Source organism: Bos javanicus, chromosome 17, assembly GCF_032452875.1.
Source record: "Bos javanicus breed banteng chromosome 17, ARS-OSU_banteng_1.0, whole genome shotgun sequence".
NCBI classification, from domain to species: domain Eukaryota; kingdom Metazoa; phylum Chordata; class Mammalia; order Artiodactyla; family Bovidae; genus Bos; species Bos javanicus.
Window position 1 is genome coordinate 5,247,397 of NC_083884.1, and position 22,722 is coordinate 5,270,118.

The 22,722-nt window shown below is 50.7% G+C and overlaps 1 protein-coding gene across 2 annotated transcripts in view; it reads right to left on the reverse strand.

Moving 5' to 3' along the window:
- Window positions 1-4,857: 4,857 nt before the first annotated feature.
- FHDC1 (FH2 domain containing 1) overlaps window positions 4,858-22,722 on the reverse strand; it is a 41,019-nt gene continuing 23,154 nt past the window's right edge. For both annotated transcript variants that reach the window (XM_061383953.1, XM_061383954.1), the window contains exons 5-12: window positions 22,525-22,610; window positions 22,338-22,438; window positions 19,217-19,287; window positions 19,005-19,112; window positions 17,194-17,264; window positions 15,011-15,128; window positions 11,385-11,549; window positions 4,858-9,058 (exon numbers count right to left, since the gene is read on the reverse strand). In XM_061383953.1, coding sequence (XP_061239937.1) covers window positions 7,016-9,058; window positions 11,385-11,549; window positions 15,011-15,128; window positions 17,194-17,264; window positions 19,005-19,112; window positions 19,217-19,287; window positions 22,338-22,438; window positions 22,525-22,610 — 2,763 coding nt within the window. In that variant the 3' untranslated portion in view covers window positions 4,858-7,015. The remainder of the gene's footprint in view (window positions 9,059-11,384; window positions 11,550-15,010; window positions 15,129-17,193; window positions 17,265-19,004; window positions 19,113-19,216; window positions 19,288-22,337; window positions 22,439-22,524; window positions 22,611-22,722) is intronic.

Below are 22,722 nucleotides of genomic sequence, written 5' to 3' on the forward strand. Positions count from 1 at the left end.
GGCAGGTGGGGATCAGAGTTTTAATCCCAAGCACTCTATGAGTTCAGGGGAGGGAAAGATCGATTTCCAGAGCAAAAGGACAGAGGAGGAAAGAACTGTTTGATCTAGACTTGGAGATGGCTGCGCTTCTGAGGAGCCACCGGATGGCACAGACCAGGGCACCGAGTTTTAGAACCCCTGCAAGACCCAGAGCTTTTCAGGATCACAAGCTTGCCTTGAACTCCCACTGAGAATCTGTTACGAGGTGACTGTCTTTGCATTCCTGCTGTGCAGTCAGATCCAGAGGACTGAGCAGGTGCTGCCATGGCAACAGGAGGCCCTACGCCCAGGAGACCCCACATGAGGGCCTCTTGGCATAGTGACAAGGGTGGCTGTCACGAAGGTGCTTCTTGTGACATATAAGGTACAGCTGGGCCTCCCAGGAGGTGACCCCTTCGAGGAGAAAGTGGCCTTCAGGGGCTACTGGGTCAACTCAGCAACTGAGTCTGAGGCAGCCATCTCATAGGCTCAGAGTCTTCCAAGTGGAAGGTACTTGGGAGTTTCTGGCCCAGGGAGGTGGACACGCAGCTTTGGCATGAGCTCTTCTTGTACCTGAAGATTTAGCTCTGCTTTGCTTTGGAACAACACAGAATATGATTAATCTCACCACCAAGTTCTTATCGCCTTTTTTCAGTTTGAACACTCTTAGTGGGCTCATCCTCAAACACGACGACCCTTGGGGGTCCCTTCATTCTTTCCACCATAATCCAGCTCACCACACTTCCTCCTGAGAGGCGACCCAGGGCTGAGGACCTCATGTTGGGTATTATCACCCCCACAGACGGTGCCTTGGGTAGCCACGCAGCATCACGTGTTCACCTGCTTCCCCTCCACCTCCCCCAGAAGGAACTTCTCCACTGAAAAGTGGGAATGGCAAGTTTCACCTCCCACTAGGTCACTAGAATGAAGTCCCTGTCTGCAAAGCCATAAGCTTCTTGGGAGGAAAGCACTAGCCGGAGTCCAACCCATTATGAGCTGGCTGAGAACCACAGGGGCCGGGGGAGGGCTGGGAGCAGTGGGCACCGTATCCAGGTGCTGATCTGATGACTCTCATTTCCATTGTATAAAAGGCAAACCTGGCCTCGGGAGTAGGAGGCCCTGTGGGGGTGGGGAGGTAGTTCCGCCATCTCGGCTGGGGCAAGAAGCCTGCCCTGCAGGCAGCCCACCTCTTCCCTCTCCTCCCTGGAGATGAATCAGCTTGTGGGAACTGCTGGTGCCTTGGGAAAGAGAAAGAAAGCTGACCAGCCAGGCTGCCGTCTCCACAGCTGAATGGAGGCACTGTTCTTCCTGCCCGGGCATCTTCCAAGGCTGAACCATCCTTTTAATCCAAATATAGCTAAATCGCTTCTGCTGCCTTCTGGGAACTGGCAGAACAGTTGTCCCTGGAAGTGGCCAGACTGTCCAGACCTCAGCAACTTTCCCGGTCTGATGGGGAGCTGTTTACAGCACGAAGCGGTGAAAGGTGAATTATTCTGTGCTGACAGCTTTGGAAAGAACCAGGGGCCGGTCCTCCTTCCAGGGAGGGCTTCTACCCGCTAAAGCAGGACAGAAGGGCTGAGCTCCGGCCGCTGCAACCTCGCGTGAGGGCGCCGCGCTGCCGCCCTGAGTCAGCACCCTGGAGAGCTGCCCCACCCCCTTCCTAAGCGGTGAGGTCAGCGCAGATGCGCCCGCCTGGCCCCAGCTCGCAGCGGGAGAAGGAGCCGTGGCCACGAGGAAAAGCTCCGAAGAACAGAGTTGCAGTGACTCTCATGAAGGCTGTGAAAACTCCAGAATCCAAGAGGCCTAGGGAGCAGGGTTCCAAAAAGCAACTTTGCTGACAAAAATCTCACCGTGGGCAGTCAGGTGGGTGTGGCATTGCGCAGCACTTACTACCAAATTGCTTCACTGACACTCAATTATGATCTTCCTAAAAGGCAGTCATTGCGTCACTTCCTGTGTTCCCCTGGAGGCACCGTTCTGGGCTCTCTGGTGCCATGCTCCTGAGAGCTCCAGACTCAAAGGAGTGGCCGAGCCACCCAGTGGAGGTGTTTCTGCTGCAAGATCCAAATTAGACCACCTCCTCAGGTTCCTGGGGGCACCTCTCCTCCCATCTGGGTGCTGAGCCCGCAGGGAGCTGTGTCCCCTGCCTAGGGGAAAAGCACCTGCTTTGCCTGGCAGAGGCCCAAGGAGAGGGCCAGGCCAGAGAAGCCAGCCTCTGGCCTCTCTCTGGTCCACTGGTTCTCAAGAGCAGAGCAAAAAATGAAGTCACTGGGGAGTCATTCAATGCAAATCAGGGGCCCCACGGAAGGATGCTGAGTTGGTGCAGGTCTGGGGTGGGACCAGGAAACCCCCCCCCCGCCAGGTGTCCTGTCCCACACTAGAGCCCTCCCCCAGAGGAAAGTGGGCACCGCTTGGTGCTCTGATACTGTTGGGGGTCACCATGGAGAGCTCACCGCCCTCGTCAAACACCCAGCTCTCACTGAAGTGGCCCAGTGGCCCCGCCGCCAGCTGCTGTTGGCTCATGAGGCACGCCGTGGCCACACAGGTGGCCTCCCCACAACCCTGCCACCTGCCGCTAGTTTTCAGGAGGCTGAGGGAGCATGGTTGAGTCCGGTCCTGGAGGACTGAAAGCACAAGGCACATACCTTTCTGCTGCGCAGTGTGCTATTAGGAAGGACAGCCGAAAGGCAGTCTCCCACAGGAAGCAGCCTGTGTTTGCTGGAATTGGCCTAGAAGAGGGTGCTCCTGTGGCTGACCTCAGAGGGGAGAGGATTTTCTTGTCCAGCGGTGGAGAGTGAGCATGGCTGTGCCCTTGCCTCCACATAATGTCATTAACTAGGGGGGACAGGCTCGTGGCACCCTGGTGTTTTCCTCTAGGACGACAGTTACAAGTGAAGTTCTTGCCTACAAAATTTCAGTGCCGCCGCCCACCCATGGATGGGCTAAGGAAGTTTCTGATGGGCTGCCTTGGAAACATACCTATAACCGTGACATGGTTGCTTGGGGAATGTGCATTCTGAATTTCTCAAATCTAATTTTGAGCAAACTTGGGGAACATCATTTGCTGGCAAGTTAGGGACCGCCTCTATGACTCAGGGTTTGAATGTTTCTGAGGAGGCTGGGGACAAAGCCTGACTCCGGAGGTCTGGTACGAAAGTGCCTAAGAGGACCTCGAGCATCGACAGTCTGGCGGTCAGGTCGTGCCCTCCGGGTGCGCTTTGGTCAAGGGCCGTGAAGGAGGCCGTGGGTGCTGCTCGGGCCGTGACCCCCTGCAGTGGGGCCAGGTGTCCCACCTGCCGACTAGGAAGGAAAGCCGAGGCAGTGAGCTGCAGGGCTCTGGCCTAGAAGACAGAAAAGCCACTTTCTTCAACCACAAGGACACTTGTGCCGTCACTGAGGCAGTCCCAGCGAGCCACGGGGCATTTCACTGGAAGATATTTGCAGATGAAAATACCCCCAGGGAGAGGTTGCTCTGGGTTATGTTTTCAAGCCTGTCCCGGATTCATTCTGAGCTGTGCACTGTGGCTCCACAGAAGCTGAGTAGGGTGACTCTACTTTGTGCTCACCCAGATAATTTTAAGAAGTACTTAGTGGGTCAACTGCAATGTCTCTTAGTCACATTTGGCTTAAATGTATATGCTCATATGTGCTCAGGAACACATACCAGAAAAAAAAACACAAACATATTTTCATGGCAGGACTGAAGCATGAAGTGAAAGTATAATGAAGAATTAAGAACAAAGTTTCGATAGAAAATTGTGTGAAACTGCAAAACGTCATCATTGCTAGATGGGAGGAGATAGAGGAAGGAGAGTACGCCCTTAGAGGCAGGAGGTGGCAAATTTGTTCACCTCGGAAACCTGAATTAGTAAACCATTCCAGAGCCTCTCACCATAATATATAAATATGCAGACTGTTGAAAGAACAGTTAGGAAACTGTGGTCCCTGAGTTTCAACGAGAATCGTTGGAAGAAGACCAGAACCCAGGTTCCTTGAGTAAGTCATAAAATAAAAGGGCTAAGGTAACTACTTGAGACCCACTATGGAGATAAAAGGCCTTGCTTTGGTTTGTATCAGTAAGCCCTGTTACCACAGGGATGATGGTAGAGGAGGGGTCCAATGTTCCAAACCACTTACAACCCAGGCAAAACCAGGCTGGGTCTACGGAGCAGCACCTCACAAACAGGACAAGGGTGTCATCTGCTCTCTCATCCATTGCTGTCTGACCCCAGGATCTTCCTTTAATGCGTCAGCTAAACTGGGAGAGCAGCTAGGACTAAAACTTCATAGAAAATCCCAAGGTACAAGTCTCATCTTAGACACAATCCCCCTTTTTTTCCAAACCAATACTGCATTTCAAATAAAAGCATGCCTCCCTCCCTCTCTACTCATTCCTGAGGCAGCCACAGAGGTGAGCTGCGATTTCCCAACAGCGTCCTGAGCCAAAACACACGCGAGTGCACAGGAGCAGATTCAGACTTGCCGGCCTCATGGAGATTGCGCAAAGGTTGGCCCACAACATGGAATAACGCAAGAGTGCACGAGGTGCTGAACATTCCATGCGTGGCCTGCGTATCAGATGCATGCCTGCATCCCAGGTATGGCGCAAGGCCCCTGCCCGGGGCCCGCACAGTTAAATGCAGGTTCTGTGCTATTAAGAAGACACACATCAACAGCCCATTTTGGCTCTTGAGACGTTTGAAGCTACAGCTGCTCTATCCCAACCTTCTGGCACCTCCTGTCCACCCCATCTCCACCCTTCTCTCTGTAAATTATGCACTCTCTTACCGGGGTCACATGCCAACGTTCACAGAAGCAGTTGAGGAGAAAACACAAATCTCATAAACATGAGCTTTATTAAACTACACATTACATAAAAGAACAAACATATAAATGGACCTTTAAATACATTCAGTTCATCTTAAAATTTATATATAAACTTATTTACATTTCTGCATTATGTATTTAAATTATTTTCCAAGCTTACTACCAATAAAAGGTAATAGAATGATCACCCGCTCACACAGATGCAAACAAGTGGTCCACAGGGCTAAGCAAAACGCCACTTCTCAGGAAACTCAGCTTATTAGATTTCAAACCAACAACTCATTCTGAAGGAGCTTTCTTCCGAGCGAGCCTTTATGTGAGACCTCCACCGTGGAAATGTTGGAGTTTTAGTTCTGGAAGCTGATCCCAGGGCAGAGATGGGTTCTTGGCTGTTCACGATGACTTGGACTCTGGGAGTTGGAAGGACCCTTGAAGACCACAGCAGAGGCCATGCCCCCACTTATGCAGACTGGGAAACAGAGGCTTAAGGAGAGGGAGTGACTTGCCAAAGCCTCACAGCATCAGTGAGGGAACAGGGATTTGGACCCTGCTTTCCAGGGTTCCCCAAGGGGCCATAACCCTGACACTACCCAAAAACCCACAAACTTTTGACCTCTTTCACAGGCCCTAGGTTTCAAACAGTTTTGTCTGCATGGTTAAATACATGATTTTTTTTTAAAGGCTTTTTGAGATGACGAAAAATGGCTCAGGATTCTCACAACCATCTTTGTGGAGCCCTGGAAATACTACTCAGGGCTATTTTTACAAGAGGTTTTGTGGTCAGGCGCCTTGTTTTCCTTTTGAGTTTAGCGGACTTATGGAAGCTCAGAGTTTCCAATTAATTTGGATGGGGGGCAACATTCTATAGGAACGAGACTGTAACATCAACCGTATGGATTCACCAGGAATACATTACTGTATTTGCCTAAATCCACCTCCCACTGTCAGATCTAAAACAAAGTTTCACTAGTAAGTGATCAAAAGTGAAAAAGTGGGAGGAGGGGCAATTTTTAAATAACAAAAATGTTTCAAGAATGCCACTTCCCAATTAGCTAGTTGGGACGGAAAGAGTGAAATTGGAACTGAGTAGTATGTTTTCCTCTTCCGAATGAATCTTTACTTTTTTTTCCTTCAAAATTTTCCTGATAATATAAAGTCTTCTTAAAGCAACTTCAATTTTGGTCTGGTTTTAAAAACTTGACCTGGTTTTTCTCAGGATTTAAAACCATTGTACCAAAGGACAGACATCAACATTTAAAAATATCGTGGAGAGAGAAAGTGAATCTTTCTCTCTAGGCTCCAGGTCACATTAGCAAAGGAGAAAGTCTGGGTTTATTCCTCCCTGGAGGAACTAGAGTGAACACAAGTCATAGCAGCCTTCGCTCAGTGTTACAACAAATACTCAAATGAGAAAATGGAGAACGGGAAAGATGTGCTTGGCTGAACAGTCCCTGATGACCTTCCATCAAAATATGGCACCTCTAAATTCTGGAAGCTCCAGCGTTCTCCCAGGGGCCGCCACCCGTCTACAGGGGAGGCTTGCCCCACAGCCCCAATACACGAGGAGCACCGGATTTCTGTCCAGCAGTTTCGCTTTCCCTCCCGTTCACCTCACCAAATGTAGCAGGTGGAGATGAGCAAGGGAGAGTCTTCAGGAAGACGGTGCCAACCACAGGACACCCAAAGGCTTTGCGGCAGAAGTCCAGTTGCCAGCTGCACAGCATGGGCAGGTGGAACCCTGGGGCCAGGGAACTAGGAAGATAAAAAATACCTTCATTTTCCCCGGGGAGGCATTTCACTCTGTGAAAGGAGCCAACTAAAACAACGTTTAATTTTCATAATAGTAAAAAATGTCACTGATATATAAAAACTGGCCCCCAAATCTTGTTTGTTACTCGTCACCTAAGAACATCAGATGATGCTGAGTCAGACAACGGTCTTGTCTGAGTCGTTCACCGCTCTCTGTGTTTGGAGGACGGGGCTCACCAGGTCCACCTCCGGGGCCGATCGGTCCAGCGGGGATGTGGGTCCAGTAGGCTACACCTTCAGGGGCACTGGCAGGCGGCCCCAGCGAGGGGTTCTATGTGGAAGACATTCAGGGTCGGCCTTTCGCACAAGTCAGTCCTCACCATCTGAACCCCAGAAGGCAAGCGGGGAGGGCGGACGCCCCTCACTTACGTAAGGGATGAAGCCCCCTCCCCAGCGCCGTGTGGTTGGCCTCCTTCAGCCGGCCCTTCGGCGGGGTCTCGGCGCCGGCCCCGGGGCCCTCGGCTGACTCGGACCCCTTCCGTAGGGTGCGGGCGCTGCCGGCCCGCCGGAGGGCGCCGCTGTCCTTGGGGGCGGCACCCTCGGGGCCGCCCTTCACTCTCAGCTGCCGCTGAGACATGGTCCGGGTGAGGCCGGGGGCTCTGGCCGGAGCGGGAGAGTCGAGCCTCTGGCTTCGAGACGAGGAGGCGACCGTGTTGCGAGCGAAGCTGGGGACTGAGGCCGGGCCCCGGGGCACGCTGGCGGCCAGCGCGGCGCGGGGCGGCTCTCCGGGGCCGTCGGGGCCCTGGGCGCCGGAGCGGCACGCCTTGTCCTCCTCGGGCTTCGGCCGCGGGACGTTGCGCACGGGCTTGGCGCTGGGCTTCCTGAAGGAGCTCCGGAGCAGAGAGGGGGGCTCCCTCCCGGGCCGGGCCGCCGGCGCCGTTGTGGGCCTCGCTGGCGACGCGTCCGCGGTCCCCCGCATGGAGCTGCGGCGCGCCAGCGGCGGGGGCGGGGCGGGCCCGCTGGCGGCCTCGCGGGGGCTGCCCTTGGCTGCCGGGGGCGCGCGGCCGGCGCGCGAGATGGGCACGACCCTGCGCATGCTCTCGTTCTCGCAGCCGGTCAGCGTCCTCACCGGCCGCACGGGCCCCACCGGCCGCACGGGCCCCGCCGGCCCTGCGCTCCGCCGGCCGGCCCCGGCCCGGGATGGCCCCGCCAACGGCGGCGCCTCCCTGGGGGAGCTCCTCCTGAGGGCCGTCGCCTCCCTCGCTCTCGCCGGCCTGTCTCTGGGCGGGCCGTCCTTGCAGCTCTCCGGCTCGCTCTTCCCTGAGACTGAGCCCGAGCCGGGGGTGGAGGCAGCAGCGGGAGCCCCCACAGTTGGGCTGCAGATGGGGTTGGAGGAGGCCTGACTGCCGCCCGTCTCCCAGGTCCCGGGTGACACAGAGCCCTCCCCATCGCCTGCCTCGCCTGGGTCCCCCTCTAAGGGTCTGGAGTTGGCTCCCTCAGAGCAGTCCAGGGTCAGCGAGCAGTCGCTGGTGTCCGAGATGCAGAACAGAGGCCCAGGATCTTGGCTGTCAGGGTCGCTACTCCCCTCAGAGAGCGGAGCTGCGCTTCTGGGCTCATAAGGGGCAGCTTCGCCATCCTGGGGGACAGGGCTGGGACCCACTCGGGCACCTCTGCCCACGGGCGTCGTCGGGCTGCTGTTGGGGGCGCCCAGGGATGGTGGGCTCGCATCCCCCACGGACACCAGCTCCATTGGGCTGCAGTCATTCCCGGTCAACTGGGGCGGCTCCTCCGGGCCCTTGGGAGCCTGGAGGTCGAACTGGGCCAGCCCGGTCACCAGCTCATGCTCCCTAATCCCTAGAGCCAACGGTGAGAGTGGGGGCGAGGACCGCACAGGATCCAGGCCCACCGGTGCGCTGTTCCTTTTTCGGAGGGTGCTGACCCCACTGCGCCGAGAGCGGCGTAAAGCGCAGGCGGGATCGTCGGGGTGGGCTGCAGGGAGCCAGTTCGCCCAAGCTGTGGTGGAGTGGGGGGCTTCCTCCTGGCCCTCCAAGGCCCGAGGTCTGTGCGCTAGGCTGGAGTCCTGGCCCCTCGGTTCTCCAGGTTCCCTGCAGGCTCCGTCAGGAGGGACCTGCCAGAGGCAGCCCTGGGATGAGTTGCTGGGCTTGAGTTCCTCGGGGCCGTCTGTGGATCTCTCGAGGAAGCTCAGCAGCTCCCTGTCGGCCATGGTGTCCAGGGAGAGGCGGGAGCGGCGGGTGGTGGGGGGCCGGTAGGAGGGGCTGGCGGGCCTGCAGCAGAGAAAAGGGGGCAGGTCCTCCGCACCCCTCTTGGTCAGCAGCTCCACGTCGTTCTCACTGCTGCTCCGGCCGAATCCAAACTCCCCCGCTGTCCAGGATCGCCGCTTCTGCTCCAGCTCCTTGAGCCGCTGCCGCTGCCTCAGCTCCTGCACCTGGCGGTCGTGGTTGTCCTGAAGGTGGGGTAGAGAGGCGGGAAGATGGATGAGCCACGGGGACCCTAGTGCAGTTCCAGAGCTAGCTATCCGAACACCCCACTGAGAGACACTGGCTGGAGGAGAGCCCTGAGTCACGGGCTTCGCTCACTGAGGGAGACGGCCTGTGTTTGCACATGCATGTACCAGGATGGAGGCCTCCATTCTCCTCAAGCTGCGTGGGCATGACGGGGACACACTAGGCCTGACCCCAACCATCTGCCTAAGGTGGTCATCAGATCCCAGGGCCCAACTTGCAGTCGAGGCACTGTGCCCTCAGTGTGGGGCTGTGACTGCACACGTCTCTGTGACCTCAACTCCCAGGAAATGCAACTTGGTTTCCAAGTACGGCGAGACAGAAGGGACTTCCGGGAGTGCTATTTAGGCACACAGAGAAAAATACTGTGGGTATTAAAAGGAGTCTGAATCAATGTTGCCAACATACATAGATATACACATATGTCTACACACACACTCATGTGCACACGTTCTACTTCGTGGTTTGGATGCATACATGCAGACTCAGGATATTAAGAGATGCCTGTGTTCTCTGAATGCTCCCTGGTAAACACCAGAAATGTCAAAGAGGCTCTGGCCCTTGTGCCCGACACACTTCTCACAATCAGAGACGAGGATCTGCTTTATCAACCTTTCTGCCTTTCACCTTGCTCCAAGGAGCCAGCCCTCACCCAACAAAACCAAACAGAACACGTGCACACACCAAAGTTACTACCTGCACCTTCATTATACTTGCGCCACATAAATGTGCTGCTGCTGCTAAGTTGCTTCAGTCGTGTCCCACTCTGTGCAACCCCATAGACGGCAGCCCACCAGGCTCCCCCGTCCCTGGGATTCTCCAGGCAAGAACACTGGAGTGGGTTGCCATTTCCTTCTCCAATGGATGAAAGTGAAAAGTGAAAGTGAAGTTGCTCAGTCGTGTCTGACTCTTAGCAACGCCATGGACTGCAGCCCACCAGGCTCCTCCATCCATGGGGTTTTCCAGGCGAGAGTACTGGAGTGGGGTGCCATCGCCTTCTCCAGGGGCGGTGGCTAGATGGGAGGAACTTGGGATACCCACATAAATGTGAGGGGCCCACAACCGAAATCTGTTATCAGTGCTTTTTACTTGAAAATCAATTTCCACAAACAGTGGACTTTCCCTTCCAAGTGATGCACTTTCCCTTCCAAGTTTCTGTGAGCCTCTGGCTCCGACCACTGGGGACTCTGGGCCCCTCCTGCAGCCTCAGCCTCCCCAAGGTCCCCGGGTCTTCTTTCCAGGCTGCCTGTGGAGGGCACAGGGCCAGCTCCTGGCTCTCAAGACAGCTGGGCTGAGAGCATCACAGAGGTGGCCTCACAAGCGTGGAGAATCCCGACTGGGAGTGAGGGCCTCAGGGCCAGTTTGGCCAGGACCACCCCACCAGCACCTCCCCTGCTGACCTCACTGCTTGGACAGAGGAGAGGAAACGTGGCCACAGGCTCAGCCTCCTTTTCAGTGGACAGAGAAAGGCGGCTTGAGAACTCCAGTCACTCTGAGCTACTCATTTAGGGCTGCAGAGACACTGAGCAGCCCCTCAGAGAAATTCAGCCATGGGCAAATGTGCACTTAAAACTGAGGGAAAGAGGTGCACAGGAGTATTTGGCTCCTTATCAACACCTAAAATGATGGGCTGTTGTTCTGTTTTTAGTTGGCAGATGAAAGTTCTATGTGCAAAGTCAAGAAACCCAGAGTTTTCTGGATTCTGCATGAACTCAGAGATTACGACCTGGAGGCTGACGGGCAAGAAGGCGGCGGTTGTGTGCAGACAGCAGCCTGCCCCTTGAGTCTCTGGGCATTCTGAAGCCTGCTCTGGCCAAGGACAGCCCAGTTGCCCAGATGCTGACCCCTGGCAATGGCTACAGAGCTCCAAAGAGGGGCAAAAGGGCCTTCCGATCACCCCACTGCAACAAAGGACCCCCTGAAGGAGGAAAGTGTCTCCTGGGAAGAGAGAAGGATCTTCAAAGAGATGCTTTAATAGCGTGACTGCCATCCTAAACAAACCTGACGAACAAAATGCTTTTAGAGCATCAGTGCAAGCACTGGAATGAGAAGCACACGTTAGACTTGGCAACAGGGGAGGGCTCAGGGCTGAGAGGGCAGAGCCTCCCCGGAATCCTGAGGGACAGCCAGGCAGCGCCACAGGGGCCAGACTTCCCGATGCTGTGAAGCCACTGAGGCACCTTTCCGCCACAGGCAGGGGCCAGGCTGGGAAGAGGAGAGGCAGAAATCCAGACAGCTCAGAAAACACGGAGATGCCACGAGCTGTACCTTCACCGCTTTGTTGAATCTGATGCAGAAGTCTCTGAATATCTGCAGGCACTCGTCCAGCTTCACGGTGTCCTTGTCTTCACAGAAGAAGTCGATGAGGGTGTGGGCCTCGTCCTGGAGCTCGCGCTTCCATTGCTCCAGCTCCGCCAGCTTTTCCAGGGCAAACTGCGGGGGAGGGACAGACAGCAGCCGTGGACGTGAGCGCTCGACGGCTGCCAGGGGTCCGGGGCTCAGTCTCAGATCTCACGGCAGGACCCCCAGAGCCAACAAGGGAGTAAGTCACCCCAAACAAAACTCTGGGGAGCAAGGTGGACCCCTGTGTCAGGGGAGCCAGAGGAGGCTGAGGAGCTTTAACCTGGAGGCTGTTGCCAACCCAACGTCCCCCTGTAATGTCACTGGACATGTGGCACCGGCATAGTCGGTGTCATTAAGGGAAACCCCGTCTGCCTCTGTTCTTCCTGCCCTCACGACTGAGTCACACACTGGTCATGGGTCCGTGTCAGGGTCCCAGAGGTCTCTTGTGTTGACCAGTTGTCTTATTCACAGTTGGGAAGGGTTTAAACTTAATCCCAAATGAGCACTGTTAGGTTTACACGGAAGCCTCACGTGCTTTCTTTTTTTACTGGGAAACAAGGATTTTATGAAGAAGGCATGCATGGGGTATATTCCTTTATGAAATCACACTTTAATTGGGTTGGCCAAAAAGTTTGTTCAGGTTTTTTTCTATAAGTTTTTCCCCCTGAACAAACTTTTTGGCCAAACTGATATTTGAGACACTTCTTCCTGTGTAGGGGGCCAGGCCTGGGCAATGCTGATGCTGTGGGCTGCCCCCTGGCCACAGGGCTCGAGTCCAGAACACAAAAGAGAATCTCAAGAGAAAGAGAAAGTTTAAGAAGACGCGCTCCTTCCTATCCATTCCACACACCACCCCCTTTCAAAGCCCTTTTCTCACACAAAATGCCTTCGAGAGGCAGTAGGAAACCAAAACTATTTAGGAAACCAAACGCCAGGGAAAGGAACCATCTGAGTCAGTAGCCTGAGGCAGTGTGTGCGTTCGCTGTGTTTTTCTTCGTGGAGGGAAGGGTATTAATGGAAGGATAAATCTCTGCCTGTCCTTCTTGCACAGGGGGAAAGATGGATCCTAGCCAAGAACAGCTCAACTGCAGAAAAATAGGACTTTGACAGGAACCTTCATGGGCGCTGACTCTACCTGGAATATCTCATCGTCAGATCCCGTGGGGACAGCAGAGCACCTGGACGCTTGCAAGCCCCCTGGGACTTGGAGAGTGACACATTCTGAACAGAGCCTGAAAAGCCACCATGCTTGGAGTCACTGGCCTAGAGCTAGTTTCTGAACTCTTCCCTCATGGTTGGTGCCACAGATGAAAAAGTTCAAAGCAACGCTGGCAAAGCGTGAATGACAGATTGGTAGTGGTGGCAGCCAATTCAAGTTTTCAACTCAAACTTGTCTGCTATGGAGTATCAAGTCCACCCCAGTACACTTGATACTTCTCACCCAAAGGGTCAAAATGTGAAACAGATCTGCAAATAGTAGATCATTTTTCTACTCAGAAACCTTCACTGGGGCTTCCCTGGTGGCTCAGTAGTAAAGAGTCTGCCTGCCAATGCAGGAGACATGGGTTCAATCCCTGATTCAGGAAGATCCCATATGCCGTGGAGCAACCAAGCCTGTCCGCCACAACTGTCCAGCCTGAGCTCCAGAGCCTGGGAGCCGTAAGTACTGCAGCCTGCCCACCCTAGAGCTGTGCTCTGCAACAAGAGAAGCCGCTGCTGTGAAAAGCCCACACACCACAACGGAGAAAAAGCCAGAGCAGCAATGAAGACTCAGCACAGCCAAAATAATAAATACATAAATAATTTTTTTTAAACCCTTCAATTGTCCCCACCTGGCTTAGAGAGCAAAGTTTTCAGACTGGCATTCAGGGCCTTCTATGGCCTGACCCTAACCTATGTTAAAAATTGTATTTCCCATATTTAAAAAGAAAGTAGACTTGAGAAAAATAAGTAGCTGTATGGAATATTTCACTTACACAGATAAAAATGAGTACCAGGAAGATGAGTTTAGAGTGAAAACAAGGCTGCCTCTCAGCAGCCGTCTGGGTGTGCGACTTTGCATCGTAAGCTTTCCTGTGCTGCCATTTAACAGGAGAAATTAACATCTCATATAAGAACCGAGAAACAGGCCTCCAGAATGCACCTCTGAATGTGTGACAGGCCTTCTCCTCACATTCCTGGGTTGCTCCATTTGTCTGAACAGGCTTATTTATTGCTGAGTGCTTTCCTAGCTCCTGTTCATGTGATTCTGTGGTGATGTCTACTTAGCTGTCTCAGAGAAGAAAATTTGTGCACTTTTCAGGGAAAATTAAAGTTCAGTGACGGTTGAAAGAAAATACAGAATATGTGTTTAATAATAAAAATGAACTACCAGCAGAGCCAAACAAAATCAGGTGTTCCCTGATGGGAGCTGCAGCTCACAGCATCTGATGTGGCTTCATTGCAAGGAAACCAGGGGAGGCTGAGGCTGACCTTGGTCTGATCTTCAAGCACACAGTCCCTTTCCCATCTCCCAGGGCAGCCCTGCCTCACATATCCCGGCTCACAAGCCTCAAAGCCTTGACGCCGAGGTTTCAGACCTGTTTGGCGAAGGCAAATTGAGTAGCACACCATTTCCTGAAGACTGAAAGCATGAAGAGGTGCCACTTCTTTTTTTTTTTTTTTAAATAAGGAAGATAAAAGAAGTATGTCAGACTATGTGATTAGTGAGTCACGATGAGCTGTCACAAACAGGTCCACTCTGCTGGGTTCTGTTGACGTTACTCAGGGCAGCTCCCACCACACCCTGTGGGCCGGTGGATCTGGGGTGGTAGGAGGCTCTGGCTCCAGTGTGCTCTCCTGCCTCCCTATAAAACATGCCAAAACGGAGCTTGTTTCTTCCACAGAAACAACTGAAGGAACAACAGCCCAAGTGCTCAGGTGTCTTTAACGAGAACCTCATTCTGGCATCCAGAAGTTTAACTGGAAGGCAGAACTCCAGAACTGAGCTTTCGAACCAAAACCCGAGTTGCCAGGCAGCAGCCGCCAAGCGTAAGCATAAGTGATCCCAGTCCACGTGGGAGTGGGTGCTGTCCTGCAGACGGAGCAGAAATAAACAGAGACCCCATCGCTAACCAAGGGCTCAGGGTCAGACATACTGCATATCCTCTGCCAAAAAACCAATCCAGCAAAGAATGCATGCTCAGCTGCTCAGTAGTGTCCAGCTCTTTGTGACTCCATGGACTGTAGCCCACCAGGCTCTTCTGTCCATGGAATTTTCCAGACAAGAATACTGGAGTGGGTTGCCATTTCCTTCTCCAGGGGATCTTTCTGACCCAGGGATCGAACCTGGGTCTCCTGCGTCTCCTGTATTGCAGGCGGATGCTCTACTGCTGAGCTACCGGGGATGCCCCCATAAATACTGGGCACTAAAGTATCAAGTTCCTTTGACTGGCTTAGTGGGGAAAACATGAATGGGAACCTGCTGCTTCCACAAATACAGCCCTGCAAACATAAGTGGCCTCACAGGGCCACTGAGGAGGAGATCAGAGGGACTGACTCGAATCACTCACCTGAAGGAAATCTTCCATCTGCTGACACAGCTCTCGATCCCGCTCGATGTTCTCCTTGAGAGACTTCGTCCTGACAAAGAGCGAATGCAGCTCCGCCTCCGTGTTATCCAAAGATAATCTGAAAGAAAAAAGGAGAGAGTGGGCAGCTGGCACTGGGGTTGAGGGGGCAGCCACCCCAGGGACATCAGACGAGACCCTGGAAATAGAGGGGAGGGCTGCTGCAATCACCTTTACCACCCTCTGTATTTCTAGTCCCCTCCTGTGTTTTCTAAGAGGCAATTCCTTCCTAAAGACACATAGTGGTTCAAAGAGAGCGGGCTGTAATTTTGTTCTTGCTGGAGAGATAACCACTTGCGAAGCTTTTCATAAACTAAGTCTCAACAGCTTTATGCCATCAGCATTAGCGTCCAGCAGGACTCACATATTTATACTTTCCTCTGGCCACGAAAATGCAAATAAAAAGCCCTAACCCATGAAAAGCAAGGTGGTGGCACATGCTGATAACCAGGATGTTACTGGGGATGCAGAGACACCGCACAGACTGCATGTTGCTTGCCGCAAGCAACCAGAGTCAGTCCTCTGGGGCTTGGAGAGAATGGGCACACAGCTAAGAGTTCTGCAGAGAAACGGGATTGCTGGCAAGGCTTTTGTTACAAGTGTCACACTGAGATCAATAGAGCATGAATGATGTTCATGTCACCTGGTAAAGTGAACAGGTGAAACCTAAGTCCAGGAGGAATTCAGTTAGCACATTCATAGATCAAGATGCTTCCAAGCTTCCAGGTCAATTCTAACTGTTCTTTACACAGTAGTTTTCCACCTTCACTGGCACCCACCTATGTCCTATTCGTACTTCACTTTCCAGTTCAAATAAACCTTAGTAAGTTTTTCCTAAGACAACCTAAGTAAGTTTTTCCTAGCTAACCTTCCCCATCTAACTCTGACCAGAAATGGGACCGTTATTTCTGTGTGTATCTCTTAGAAACATTTCTGTGTTGGAAGGAGGAAAAAAATATTTTCACGCAAATTTCTTTTAGTAATTCAAAAGTGAAAACAGTTTACATCTTAGCAGATGCCCATTCTGTGGGAGGAATACTCTGGTGATCTGTAAATATGAACTATATCAACTGTTCACGCTTAGGGCCGATGCTCTCACTTTGGGAAAGACGTCGTCCACGGTTCGATGTTCTCAGGCTGTAACCCTGAGATGCGGGCCAGTGGTGGGCGGGGCTTGAAAAGCTGCGGTTGGCGTGTTTATGCATCTGGTTCACAGCTGTCCCAGCTGGATAGAGTCCCTCAGATAACAAGCAGATGACAGGCACTGGGCTGATACGTGAGGTGACTGCTGCTGCCTGCTCACGGGACATGGCTGTGGCTGCGGGTATCTTTCCCCAGCTCTGTAATCGACAGTGCCACTTGGCAACCTGAGGTCAGCCATGGTGGCAGTATTTACACCACAGAAATCAGCAGTAGCTACAAATCAGGACCTTTTACCTTAAAAAGCTGGCTATGGGACATTACCACCATTTAACATTTACACGCATGGCTATGTATTATAAATTCAAAAGCACAGGGCTCAGAATGGATACACAGATTATAGCTACGTTAAAATACACATCTATGTGAGGCTCAGAAGCAAAGAACAGTGATGTAAGTAGAGCTTTATGTTTGTTAGATACTTTCTCTGTAAAGTTGAGTGACTAATTTAAAACAAAATCCTTTCCCAGCCCTTGATATGGTTCCAACTTCTTTTAATGCAATAGAAAGTAAACGTACCATGTTAGATTCTAAAGGAATCAGTGAGGTAGGGCCCCGAGAGCTTGACTGATGTATACCAACTCCAAGTGCTGTGTTCTTTGAGCCCTGTCTTTTGGGTGTGGAGATATTTGAAGTTCTTAATCCATATACATACATTTTTACACTGATGATATTCATTAGAATAAACTGCAATAGGGTTTTTTTTTAGATTAAAAATAAAGATTAATTTTTGAAAACCCCCATAATTCCAAAGGTGCAAACACACCTCTGTAACCAAATGAAAGGAAGGTCTGAAGTTCAATTAGACAAAACTTTTGAAAGTTCAAACCTGAATCCAGAAGTTGTAAAATATCAGTTTTTATAAGAAGGTGGTTAAGAAAAAAACAACCAACCACGTTTGTCTCACCATACTCTTTCTTGCTTACCTGGCAGCCTCCTGAACATGAAGCAATTTTTCAGAAAAATTTAGAAGCACAGCATCTTTCTTTTGGGCTTCCTGGAACAAAAACAGAATCTTCTCTTACTCTATGGGGACAAAACTGGAATTTTATCTACTACATGGAGAAATTTTTCTCAGGGCTTAAAGGAACCCTAACATCACTGTCTCCCTTTAAGGCTTGATACAGTCAAAGTAATTCCCAGAGACACAAACTCAGTCTGACATTCTCAGTAAGACTGGGCAGAAATCTACTCTCAAGAAACATTTAACTTCCCGGAGCAACTGATCCTGACATGAAACACAACACATGTGTATGAAAACTCAGTGGAAGGAGGAGGCGGCTTCACAGGGCCCACCGCTCCTAAAAGAATCTGATCTATCCTGCTGAAAACCACCACACCTCTAAGGACGCCTCCGTGTGACCCAGCCACCAGCAGCTGTTAGACCAGTCTGCAGACTGAGCCTCATCAGACAGCGCACAGGCCACGGAGGAGTCTGGACCCTTCCCCTGTTCAGAGGGTACAAGGAAGGCAAGTACGAAGGGGGAAATTTGCAACTCAGGCAACGTCCCCACAAGGGGCAGGGACCAAGCCATACAGAGCACCTGGATACGGGGATCTAACAGGGCCGAGGAACACATTTTCTGGTCTTAATGTCCTGAAAATGGACTCTTCAGTTAGTACCAAGTGCAACATGCCCTCTGTCTTCTGAAGAATATAGTAATAATAGGGTGTATTATTTATGGAGAGCTTACTGTATTCAGAACACTGAGTTAATAATCACACTCTGGAATTATCTTCCTCCGCCTTCTCAATTACCTAGTTTTGAGGTTATCACTCCCCGCCCCCCATTATTAGATGAAGAAATTGAGGAACTTAAGGCTTACATAACTTGTCTGAGGAAGTACAGCTAATAAAAGACAGGTCAAAAATCTCCCTTCTGTCCTGATCAGAAGCTCACACTTAAGCCTGAAACACAGCCTTCCTCCCAGGTAAAGCTATGTCTACATGACTGCTGTCAAAACAACAAAGAGATTCAGCAGGAGAAACAAGCCCTCACAATTCGTTATTTGAGATAATTCAACAACAAAGAGGGAACTGTCCTTGGCTGATCTTTGGCTTTGTAACTAGTTATCTGGGGGTCACACAGACCCAATCCATGTGTCCAAGTGGTGGACAGGGTTCAGACCCCAAACTCTGTGTGGATGGCAAGGCTCCCTCACCCCCAGTTCACAAAGAAAACGAAGTGATCCATCCTCTCATTGCTCTGACCCCTCACTCTTTACACACAACTCCAGTCAACTCAACACTAGAAAGAAATGTTTCAACACCCAGGCCTCTGCTGTCTATCCCATGGCCATTACTCGGATTCTCAACGATCCCAAACGATGAACGCCAGCTTCCACCAAGAGGCACCCCCATTTCTCTTCTCTCTCCACTCCAACCCATTCCCCACACTGCCTCATTTTCCTAGAAAAAAAACATCCCTGGTCATGCCGTGATGATGTGTACAAACCACTGCTGGCTCACCAGTGCTAATGCGTGAAATCCAAATTCCCCAGCTGTGGGTGTGAATCCTTCATCACCTGGCTTCACCAACCTCTGAGCCCAGTCCTGACCCCCCACCTCCCTCCAGCCCTGTAACTCCAGGTGCAGCTCAACTCAGGCATCTGCACACAGAGCCTTCTGGGCATCCACCAGGCCCTTTTCTGATGGTTTGATGCCACCTCACCCCTCTGAAAAACTTCACTGCCTCCAGCGGGGGTGCACGAACACTCTGTCAACCATTTCCACATACCTGTGCAACAAAGTGCAGGAGATTCATCCCAGGTTTGTTTGCTTTTGTGTCTGCCAATTTGAGCAAAGAAGACAGTTTAAATCCTACTGCATTGCCAGCATACCCTCCCTAAAGAAGACAAATCAAAAGAAAAAAAAATATATACACACTTTTAGACAGACAAATAAAGTTGGAAATGCAACATTAAAAAATTTTTTTTGAACTTTACTTACTGCATTCATGATATTCCCTGCTTGTAGCACCAAGTGTAATATGGAATGTAATTCCTCACATGACATCAGCTCTGTCAGAAAGAACACACCACGGTACCTTAGAGAAGCCTGCAGCTCAAACTCACGTCAGACAGCTACCACACCCAAGTTTAAGTGTGTCTGAAGCAAACTCTGACCTTAAACTGTACAAAAGACTGAAACTAACAAAGCAGCGCATTGCCTGGTATATCTAATGTGCCACCAGCTACTGGCGGTGCCCATCCCAGTGTTAAACTGGGAATCAAATATGTATGACACTTCAGTTCAGTTGCTCAGTCATGTCCGACTCTTTGCGACCCCATGAATCGCAGCATGCCAGGCCTCTCTGTCCATCACCAACTCCCGGAGTTCACTCAGACTCACGTCCATTGAGTCATCCAGCCTTCTCATCCTCTGTCATCCCCTTCTCCTCCTGCCCCTAATCCCTCCCAGCATCAGAGTCTTTTCCAATGAGTCAACTCTTCACATGAGGTGGCCAAAGTACTGGAGTTTCAGCTTTAGCATCATTCCTTCCAAAGAAATCCCAGGGCTGATCTCCTTTAGAATGGACTGGTTGGATCTCCTTGCAGTCCAAGGGACTCTCAAGAGTCTTCTCCAACACCACAGTTCAAAAGCATCAATTCTTTGGCGCTCAGCCTTCTTCACAGTCCAACTCTCACATCCATACATGACCACAGGAAAAACCATAGCCTTGACTAGATGGACCTTTGTTGGCAAAGTAATGTCTCTGCTTTTGAATATGCTATCTAGGTTGGTCATAACTTTCCTTCCAAGGAGTAAGCATCTTTTAATTTCATGGCTGAAGTCACCATCTGCAGTGATTTTGGAGCCCCCAAAAATAGTCTGACACTATTTCCACTGTTTCCCCATCTATTTCCCATGAAGTGATGGGACTGGATGCCATGATCTTTGTTTTCTGAATGTTGAGCTTTAAGCCAACTTTTTCACTCTCCACTTTCACTTTCATCAAGAGGATTTTTAGTTCCTCTTCACTTTCTGCCGTAAGGGTGTGTCCCATATACTTCAATGACGAAAATTTTCAAGGAGTGGAAAATACAAAAATCTTAGGAAAAGCAGCATACTGTGCTATAGGAATAATCTACTCAACAGTTATTTATTTTTTCCTTTATATTCTTTGAGATTGTGTTTACGGACTATGAAAATGGATAGTAAGCAGCATTTTGCTTAGCTGATGAGCTGTGAGGAGATACAAAATAAACAGGCTGGCATGATATGTAAATAACTTGCAAAGCTCCAACTCTTACAGGCAGGTACCCAGAGAATCTTTCCATTTTATTCAAAACTAAACATTTTATTTGGATTGGCTTAAAGGTTTCAAAAGGAACTCAATCATTGTCATACTGGTAAGCTAGTTCTTTAAACATCAATCTTTTGTATTATCCACCAAGACAAACAATATTAAAATTTGTTAATGTATTTAAAAAGATAAAGAGATAATTTAATTACTAAAATTACAGTACATATAGGTAATAAAATGTCACCTATGATATTGGTAACATTCTCCATTATGTCTGGTATCACTTTCAAAAAGTTGCACTTGGATCACTGCCTATACTGTGTTATCTAAGAAGGCCAGGTTTTAAAGGGTAACCAGATAAAAAACATTTCCACGGTGCCCACAAATTTGCATCGCTTAATATGAAAACACATTCTTCCATCTCTATTTGAACAGAGGAAACAATCCTTTCAAAGCTGCTGCTTTAGCCTTAGTACAGGAAGAAATTTTAAAAGGGCTCCCTATTGAAAGAAGAAAATGCCCTTAATTTTTAGTCTCTTCTCTAAATGAAGAAAATATAATGAGCTGAAGAAACTGCGACTTAATGTCAACACAAGCCAGAGTCACTAAGCAGGGAAAACAAATAGGAATAAGCAGTGTACCACAGTAACTAGAGATCCAGAAAGGGACCAGGAGGAAATGAGGTCAGGGACCCCAGGTGACAAAGGAAAACAGGAGTCTAGGGAGCGCCAGAGACGCTGCCTCAGAGATGCAAGGAGGCTGCTATGGCCAGCGCTCTCACTGGCCTGCGTGCAGGAAAGCAAGCTCCCAACTCTGCAGAGCAAGACATCAGAGCGGCCCGAGGAGGCTGTCCATAGCAGCAAGCGAAAGTCAGCACGCTGTTCAAAGGACCGGAAATGGCCGGCTCGCTCCTCTCAGACGTGAGCGTCTGGGGGGCACCTGGGGGTGCGGGGGACGCCGCTGGGGAGGGGTCAGGAGGGAAGGAGGCCAGCTTCCCAGAGAGCAGGGCGCAGGGTCAGAGCCGCCGACAGAGGCCAGAGCGTGGGGGGCACGAGCGGGCGGGGCCCAGGCTGTGAGCACATGCCACCATACACACATATGACACACACAACGCATGCACAGTATACACAGGATACACACACACCACACAGAGAACACGCAGCACACACATACTCTACACACACACCACACACACTAAACACACCACACACAACATACAGCACACACACCACCCACGAAACATACCCCCCCCACACACACACACACACACATGTTGAGAAAGCTAATCTAGGTGAGGAACAAGAGCACGCTGCAAGCAACAGGCTTACTCCTAAACTTGAAAGACAGGCTTCCCTGGTGGCTCAGATGGTAAAGAATTTGCCTGCAGTGCAGGAGACCTGGTTTCAATCCCTGGGCCCAGAAGATCCCCTGGAGAAGGGAATGGCCACCCACTCCAATATTTTTGCCTGGAGAATCCCATGGACAGAGGAGCCTGGTGGACTACAGTCCATGGGGTCGCAAAAGAGGCGGAGACGACTGAGCAACTAATACGTTCCCTTTCTGAGATGAAATAACTTTCTTTTATTGGAGGATAATATGCTAATTAATTGACTGACTGGTCAATTAATTAAATTAATTAACGGGGGGAGTAAATGGAGCTAAACCTTAAATACCATCCTTGGTAACACATCATTTCCCTTTTGAGAGTGTATCAGAAATGGAACTTCCCATATCTACAACTTTTCATCTGAACAGTTTTTAAAAAATAGGCTGCTACAAAAATTAATAAAAACAAATTACACAAAGCATCATGTATTTACTCACCTTTTGTAGCCTTCCTTAGAATCGTCATATCTGTGTATAGAGAAGAACAAGAAGGCAAAAATTCCTTCTTTAGCACCATGGCTTCAATCCGCAGGGAATAGCTGAAAAACAAAAAGCAGAGTTGTAGTGTGTGAGGCTGTTGACCTAGAACCGTGCACTGCCAAGAGCAGAGATGGGTGGTCCTTACTTTGGCACCTGGATTAAGCAGTGCAGGAAGGAGTCTGCCAGGGACAGCTTGGCCACGTCTCCACTGAACGTCTTTAGTTTCTTTATCTGAAAGACAAATGGAAAAGGGGGGGGTCAAGGAAAAAGGACCAATGATTGAAATACAGCATCATTTTAAATCCCACCTTAGAATTCCTTCCAGAAAATAAGGATTTCAGAG